This window comes from Tachysurus vachellii, chromosome 8 (assembly GCF_030014155.1).
Source record: "Tachysurus vachellii isolate PV-2020 chromosome 8, HZAU_Pvac_v1, whole genome shotgun sequence".
NCBI classification, from domain to species: Eukaryota; Metazoa; Chordata; class Actinopteri; order Siluriformes; family Bagridae; genus Tachysurus; species Tachysurus vachellii.
In genome coordinates this window covers 29,124,700-29,134,001 of record NC_083467.1, presented here as the reverse complement: position 1 = coordinate 29,134,001, position 9,302 = coordinate 29,124,700, and the positions used below count along the sequence as shown (strand labels likewise).

Below are 9,302 nucleotides of genomic sequence, written 5' to 3'. Positions count from 1 at the left end.
TACACCTCAGGAACAAGGCTTCACAGCATCACTGCCATAAGTACTGAGACTCTTATAACGGACAATAATACCATTAATCATTGTTTACTCTTTACTTTGCATTGCTGATCTTTACTATTACTCTTCAACTAAAAATGAAGAGTAATAGTAAAGATAATCTTCTACCGCTTATCTGAACTACCTCGGGTCACGGGGAGCCTGTGCCTATCTCAGGCGTCATCGGGCATCAAGGCAGGATACACCCTGGACAGAGTGCCAACCCATCACAGGGCACACACACACACACACTCTCATTCACTCACACAATCACACACTACAGACAATTTTCCAGAGATGCCAATCAACCTACCATGCATGTCTTTGGATCGGGGGAGGAAACCGGAGTACCCGGAGGAAACCCCCGAGGCACGGGGAGAACATGTAAACTCCACACACACAAGGTGGAGGCGGGAATCGAACCCCGACCCTGGAGGTGTGAGGCGAACGTGCTAACCACTAAGCCGCCGTGACCCCCCCCCCCCCCCACCCCGTGAATTTCATAGTTTTAATTTATAGTTACTTTTTTAAGTTTGTATATTTGTCTAACTGCTATCATTGGGACCTTAGTGCTTTGTTTCATTCCCTGGAATGACGAGAAACATTGACATTGATTTTGATGTCTGCATTAAACTGCTTTTTCTGTCTTACTGACAGCAATAAAAAAGGGGGAACACATTTGGTGTGCAGCTGCTATAGAGTAAATTATAACAGGAACTGTTTTGCAAATAATCAAAAACATTAAATGCAACAGGTTATAGATGAACAGAAACAATATACCATTATTAATATCTTTTTTTTAACAGGATTAGCTTTGGGAAATTGCAGTGATATAATAATAATAATAAAATAGTACAGAACATGTAAGAATTGCTGTATCACAGAATCACATGACTGATTATTTTAGTTTTATCCTTTACATAACAGCGTTATAAATCACCCACTAAGCTTATTTGAATACATTTAAAATGTGCAGTGCAAATAGAGCATCATGTTTTAAGCTCAGCTTAAGTTTAAGTTTTCAGGGAAGAACTCTGCAGCATGAGGCACATACTGTAGCTGTACTGGAGAAGATGAACTGCCAGACAACAAACATCAATACAACCACAGCGTAAATTCTATTAAAAGATGGAAACACACCAGCTGTTCCTGAGCATCTGCACACTTTCACTGAGATGAAACGACTGCGCATCATATAGACAATAAGGGTCTGAATTTAATGCAGCACAAAGTTCTGCAGGGTGATGACATGTTTTACAAGCCTCAATTTTGCATTACGTTAAGAAACTTTTTAGATATCGGAGAGATAAATCTAACATATAAGATACTAACAAGTGCTGTGTCTGAGTGAGGCAGCATTTAGATGAGTCCTGCAGATCAGTATCTCAGAGAAACACTAAATAAAAATCAATATGAATGCTTACTCTTCTTCTGCATTAATAGGGGCTTGGATTGAACAGAGAGAGAGAGAGAGAGAGAGAGAGAGAGAGAGAGAGAGAGAGAGAGAACACAGAGAGAGAGAGAGAGAGAGAGAGAGAGAGAGAGAGAGAGAGAGAGAGAGAGAGAGAGAACACAGAGAGAGAGAGAGAGAGAGAGAGAGAGAGAGAGAGAGAGAGAGAGAACACAGAGAGAGAGAGAGAGAGAGAGAGAGAGAGAGAGAGAGAGAGAGAGAACACACAGAGAGAGAGAGAGAGAGAGAGAGAGAGAGAGAGAGAGAGAGAGAGAGAAAACACACAGAGAGAGAGAGAGAGAGAGAGAGAGAGAGAGAGAGAGAGAGAGAGAGAGAGAGAGAACACAGAGAGAGAGAGAGAGAGAGAGAGAGAGAGAGAGAGAGAGAGAGAGAGAGAGAGAGAGAACACAGAGAGAGAGAGAGAACACAGAGAGAGAGAGAGAGAGAGAGAGAGAGAGAGAGAGAGAGAGAGAGAGAGAGAGAGAGAGAGAGAGAAAGAGAGAGAACACAGAGAGAGAGAGGGAGAGAGAGAGAACAGAGAGAGAGAAAGACAGAGACAGAGAATACACACACACAGAGAGAGAGAGAGAGAGAGAGAGAGAGAGAACAGAGAGAGAGAGAACAGAGAGAGAGAGAACACAGAGTGAGAGATAGAGAGAGTGAGAGATAGAGAGAGAGAGAGAGAGACAGAGAGAGAGAGAGAGAGAGAGAGAGAGAGAGAGAGAGAGAGAGAGAGAGAGAGAGAGAGAACACAGAGAGAGAGAGAGAGAGAGAGAGAGAGAGAGAGAGAGAGAGAGAGAGAGAGAGAGAGAACACAGAGAGAGAGAGAGAACACAGAGAGAGAGAGAGAGAGAGAGAGAGAGAGAGAGAGAGAGAGAGAGAGAGAGAGAGAGAAAGAGAGAGAACACAGAGAGAGAGAGGGAGAGAGAGAGAACAGAGAGAGAGAAAGACAGAGACAGAGAATACACACACACAGAGAGAGAGAGAGAGAGAGAGAGAGAACAGAGAGAGAGAGAACAGAGAGAGAGAGAACACAGAGTGAGAGATAGAGAGAGTGAGAGATAGAGAGAGAGAGAGACAGAGAGAGAGAGAGAGAGAGAGAGAGAGAGAGAGAGAGAGAGATAGAAGCAGACTGATATAAACACACCTTTGTTTTGGGATCTAGTATCTTCACTCCATAGATTGAGATTTGTAACTCCACTTTAGGGGTCTTCTGTCCTTCTGACTTCTTGATATGTCTTTGAAACTGCACGAATCAAAATGTGTTAGGAACCGAGCAAGAACTTCAGACTGACAGTAAAACACCTTGTATATAAACGTAATGACCCATACAACAGTATTTTATTTTCTGCCCATGCATCATTATATACACACACCATCAGCTTTATTAGGACCCCCAGTACACCTTCATGTGCAGCAGCATAATAAATAAAATCATGCAGAAACATTTTCATCCACAGAACTGTCGCTCACTCACTGTTTGTTCAGCACGTTTTTTTTTTGTGTGTGAAAATCAATGAAGATAAACAGTTTCTAAAAACTACCAACTCCATCTGGTAACAATATCAATGCCATGATCAACATCACCGAGATCACACTTTCTCTTCACTCTTGTAATATATATGAACATTATCCAAAGCTCTTGACCTGAAACCACATGTTATTTTGCTGTGTGCTGCTTTCACATGACCACATGAATGTGCAGGTGTTCCTAATAAAGTGGAAGGTGAGTATATATACTGTAGTATGTGGCAAAAAGTATGCAGACACCTGAATAGCATATCTGTATGTGTCCACTGGCATAAAAATGCAACAGGTTATAGATAAAAACAGAAACAATATACCATTATTAATATCTTTTTTTAACAGGGTTAGCTTTGGGAAATTGCAGTGATATAATAATAATAATAATAATAATAATAATAATAATAATAATAATAATAATAATAATAATAATAATAAAATATTACAGAACATGTAAGAATTGCTGTATCACAGAATCACATGACTGATTATTTTAGTTTTATCCTTTACATAACAGCGTTATAAATCACCCACTAAGCTTATTTGAATAATCATTGATTATCATGTTTTAAGCTCAGCTTAAGTTTATTTCAGGGAAGAACTCTGCAGCATGAGGCACATACTGTAGCTGTACTGGAGAAAAACAATGATTCAGAAAGAGGAAAGGGAGGAGGAGAAGATGAACTGCCAGACAACAAACATCAATACAACCACAGCGTAAATTTTATTAAAAGATGGAAACACTCCAGCTGTTCCTGAGCATCTATCTATCTATCTATTGCTACTGTTATGAAGGTTTCAGCTAGAACTGCAACAGGTCCTTCATTTTAGTTTCCATTCATCCATCCATCCATCCGTCCATCCACCGATGTATTTATCCACCCATTCATCCATCCATCCATCCACCAATGTATCCTTCCATCCACCCATTCATCCGTCCATCCATCCATCCATCCATCCACCAAGGTATCCTTCCATCCTTCCACCCATCCACCCATCCATCCATCCATCCATCCATCTAACCATCCATCCGTCCATCCATCCATCCATCCATCTAACCATCCATCTATCCATCCATCCATTAATATACTGTATACAGCAGCTTTACAAAACTAACCAGTCTACATGACAGGGAAATAACATTTCTGCTGTCATTACACACCATTTATTAAAGCTACTGAGGGAACACAGAGAACACTGCTAACACAGAGAACAGGTGACGCTCCTGGCACCACCATTCATTCAGGCAAACAAGTTTTAGGAAAGCTATTCTTGGCTGTGTCTGCATACGGTCAGTGTGAGGATGTCCTAAACAGTCATTAGTCACTCACTAACCTTGAGTTTTCGAACTGCATCTCTCACCACCTCTGTTCCTTTGGGCTGATCAACCTCTGTGTTCCCCAGAAACTGAGGACAAAAAAAAAATCAATAAAGAGTAAACAATATGAAGAGAACAACATACAAGAGCCTCGGGACAGTATGAGACAAAGGTGATATTAGAGCAAAAAGACATTACTATTTCTTAGTTAATACTACTACTACTACTACTACTACTACTACTACTAATAATAATAATAATAATAATAATAATAATGTCTGAGCAACTTCAGTTCAAATTGATGGCCACTGTGAGCTGCTGTTGTGCTCTTCAGAAAACCACCAGTTGAATCCAAAGAAGGCGTAACACAAACCGTCCTCACCACTGAACCGCAAGGCCAAGAGCTTTGCAAAAAGGCCCCAAGACTTTCAGACATAAATCATATATTTTTATGGACCTACTTTAAAATATGCCATTTAGGCAACAATTCTAAAAGAACAGGAAAAAAAGAATGAAGTTCAAGGAAGACTTGTTCTACGCTTAAAGCAAAATTAAAAAGCACTTTGAGTAGGAATAACACCTGACTTTTAAAGCTTAAAAACAAAAAGCTTCTGGGTTTTTACTCTCTGGATGTTCTATACTGCCGAGGAGAATAATGATGGAGGATAATGATCGTAAACCTGGATTAGAAACACAGCCTAACTAGCACACAAATCTACAGGGCTTTGTAAAACCTGCAAATGTATTCTGAGTCCAATTTTAAACAGGCAGCCAGCATTCGATGCTCAAACAGGTGTAATAAACACTCTGATCCTGGATGCAGCTGTAATTCATCTCCTCCATGTTTTAATAATAAATATAAAAATAGTCTGCGTGACAAACCTTAGGCTATGAGATACAGCAGAGATACAGCAGAGATACAGCAGGGATACAGCAGGGATACAGCAGAGATACTGTACAGCAGGGATACAGCAGGGATACAGCAGGGATACAGCAGAGATACAGCAGGGATACAACAGAGATACAGCAGGGATACAGCAGAGATACAGCAGAGATACAGCAGGGATACAGCAGAGATACAGCAGGGATACAGCAGAGATACAGCAGGGATACTGTACAGCAGGGATACTGTACAGCAGGGATACAGCAGAGATACAGCAGGGATACAGCAGAGATACTGTACAGCAGGGATACAGCAGAGATACAGCAGGGATACTGTACAGCAGGGATACAGCAGGGATACAGCAGAGATACAGCAGAGATACAGCAGGGATACAGCAGGGATACTGTACAGCAGAGATACAGCAGGGATACAGCAGAGATACTTTACAGCAGGGATAGAGCAGGGATACTGTACAGCAGAGATACAGCAAAAATACAGCAGAGATACAGCAGGGATACAGCAGGAATACAGCAGAGATACTGTACAGCAGAGATACAGCAAAAATACAGCAGGGATACAGCAGGGATACAGCAGAGATACTGTACAGCAGGGATACAGCAGAGATACAGCAGAGATACTGTACAGCAGGGATACAGCAGAGATACAGCAGGGATACAGCAGGGATACAGCAGAGATACAGCAGGGATTCAGCAGAGATACTGTACAGCAGGGATAGAGCAGGGATAGAGCAGGGATACAGCAGGGATACAGCAGGGATACTGTACAGCAGAGATACAGCAAAAATACAGCAGAGATACAGCAGGGATACAGCAGAGATACAGCAGGGATACAACAGAGATACAGCAGGGATACAGCAGAGATACAGCAGAGATACAGCAGGGATACAGCAGAGATACTGTACAGCAGGGATACAGCAGAGATACAGCGGAGATACTGTACAGCAGGGATACAGCAGAGATACAGCAGGGATACAGAAGGGATACAGCAGAGATACAGCAGAGATACAGCAGGGATTCAGCAGAGATACTGTACAGCAGGGATAGAGCAGGGATAGAGCAGGGATAGAGCAGGGATACAGCAGGGATACTGTACAGCAGAGATACAGCAAAAATACAGCAGGGATACAGCAGGGATACAGCAGGGATACAACAGAGATACAGCAGGGATACAGCAGAGATACAGCAGGGATACAGCAGGGATACAGCAGAGATACAGCAGGGATTCAGCAGGGATACAGCAGAGATACAGCAGGGATTCAGCAGAGATACAGCAGGGATACAGCAGAGATACAGCAGGGATACAGCAGGGATACAGCAGAGATACAGCAGAGATACAGCAGAGATACAGCAGGGATACAGCAGGGCTACAGCAGGGATACAGCAGAGATACAGCAGGGATACAGCAGGGATACAGCAGACCAATTAATAGAGTCAGTCATATTCAAATTAGTCTGAGAACTGAAGGTTCAGTATGTTTAAAAAAATAATACAACATGGCAAACACTTAAAGACTATCATTTTAAAGCATCTCAGGTTTTTTGAATATGAATGTGAATACTGTAGATGTTGGTGTTTAATTTTGCCTTTAGTGGAGAGAAGAGGTTCATGTCACCCATCTGCTTCAAACTGTGAAAGAAGGCTATATGTGTATTACAGTAATCCAGCCTGAAAATGATAAAGTCCACTGGATTTAAAAAAGAAATAAATACATTTAAAAAATGGGGAACCACAAAACAAAAAAATATGGCTTAAACTTTATTTCTACACATTTGTGGTTCTCCTTGAATTCTATCTAAATGTGTGCATGTGTGTAAACAAATGTATAATGCCATTTAGAACTGAACTAATAAGGAATGTTAAGAAATGTTCTTCTGTAAGTAGCATGCAGTGACAGATTTCTACCAGAAGAGGTGAAATTCAACAAACCCCCACAACAACCTCCAGCTTTATACACGTGTGTTGAATCTCTAATCCTTTTTACTGGCTGCAGGTATTTAGAATATTATAATTGAGATGGTCTAATTGATGCTATCATGACAAGGCTAATGAAGATGATAGTTCACTCTAAAGGTCATGCTGATGGATACATCGTACCCTGCTGTGAGGTGGACGACTTCATGTTCCACATCAGTGATCACTATTGGACATAAAAGACTGTCCATCGATGCAACATTGCAACCGAGTCGATCCAGCCGTGCATCTATCAACACATTTTCCAACCTCCAGATATCTCATGAAAATCTCTTCCTGTTCATCCATCACCTGAGATTGTGACAAAACAACAATTCCAGCCTCCTGGTGAGAGAGAAGCTTTGGCAGCTCAAATACAGCTGGTACATTTCCCTGTTTCAGGCTTCAGTAAGACATCAGAGAGAAGCTACACTGGAGTGAAAGTCTCTTATCCCCTAACAGCAGGTGTAGGAGAGAAGAAAACAAAACCTGTTTCTGTTCAGCTGTGCTGAGCAGCCAATAAAGACATTTAATTGAATATTTTGTATATCAAAATATTTACATTTATTGATCCATCTATTTGTTTGTTTGTTTGTTTGTTTAGGGTCCTGAATGATATTTAGATTTTTTTTATTGCATTCAGTACTTTTCTGAAATAACATGAGAGTATCTATGCATCAACTTAACAAGAGATTAGTGAGGAACACCATGAAGAGCCTCGAAACGATGAGATAACCTGCAGATAAGTGATAAGTGCCTGCTGTGATTCAGCAATACAGCCACATAAAGCCACATGTCCGAGCCAACGTCCTCCTTAAACACAGCATTTCTTAATAAAAACGATAAAATATCTTGCCTAGCTGACTGACCTAGGAATCGATCTGAAGAGTTTCATGAGAAATTCAAATCTAAGTGAAAAACAAGCACCACTGAAGACAGACAGACCGACCGACCTACACGTCTACATTAATAAAGGTCTGATCTAAAATTACAATAGGTTTTTGTTTTATATTTCATCCACCAATCCACCAAAGCATCCAATCCCCCACCCACCATCCATCTAAATATCTATCCATTCAAGTATAAGTGAAAAACAAGCAGTCAGCATCTACAGTAAATGCACCACTAAAGATCAGAACATTCATTCATTCATTCATTCATTGGCATCATTGGGCATCAAGGCAGGATACACCCTGGACGGAGTGCCAACCCATCGCAGGGCACACACACACTTTCATTCACTCACGCACTCACACACTAGGGACAATTTTCCAGAGATGCCAATCAACCTACCATGCATGTCTTTGGACCGGGGGAGGAAACCGGAGTACCCGGAGGAAACCCCTGAGGCACGGGGAGAACATGCAAACTCCACACACACAAGGTGGAGGTGGGAATCGATCCCCCAACCCTGGAGGTGTGAGGCCAACGTGCTAACCACTAAGACACCGTGCCCCCCAAGATCAGAACATCAATATACTAATTGTTGTTTCTCTCTCTCTCTTTCTCAACTCATCCTCTCTCTCTCTCTCTCTCTCTCTCTCTCTCTCTCTCGCTCTCTCTCTCTCTCTCTCATCCTCTCTCTCTATCTCTCTCTTTCTCTCATCCTCTCTCTCTCTCTCTCTCTCTCTCTTTCTCTCTCTCTGTCTATCTATCTTTCTGTTTAATTGTGTTTATATTTATAGAATTCTTTTTTATTTTGTTAATTATTTAGTTATATACAATTTTAATTAAAAGAAAGAAAGAAAGAAAGAAAGAAAGAAAGAAAGAAATGCGATTTTATGTGATATGCATTAGAAAGGCTACAGTGCAGAAATATTACACAAATAGAAAGTTAGCGCTGGATTCAGAGCTACGATTCAGAGCTGCGTTTCCTGTCAGTTATCTTTACACTGATGTGGCACTTGGACTGCAATGTAATGTTATTCAGTTACTCACACACTTTGGCTTGTAAAACCAAAATGATTGACCAGCATTCTTCAGCAATATTAAATATATAAATATGACATTTTATAAACAAATATTTTATACACAATGCATGAAGGATTCAACACTTAAGACAATACGTCTGTAAAGGAGCTAATTAATTATTCAGTTTTATGAATCATTACAAGAGTTATG

The 9,302-nt window shown here is 40.9% G+C and overlaps 1 protein-coding gene across 3 annotated transcripts in view; it reads right to left on the bottom strand.

Moving 5' to 3' along the window:
* The window catches only part of gulp1a (GULP PTB domain containing engulfment adaptor 1a), a 156,147-nt gene that overhangs the window by 10,616 nt on the left and 136,229 nt on the right, over positions 1–9,302 (bottom strand). For all 3 annotated transcript variants that reach the window (XM_060877144.1, XM_060877145.1, XM_060877143.1), the window contains 2 exons: positions 4,346–4,417; positions 2,634–2,732 (listed from right to left, as the gene is read on the bottom strand). In XM_060877144.1, the coding sequence (XP_060733127.1) occupies positions 2,634–2,732; positions 4,346–4,417 (171 nt within the window). The remainder of the gene's footprint in view (positions 1–2,633; positions 2,733–4,345; positions 4,418–9,302) is intronic.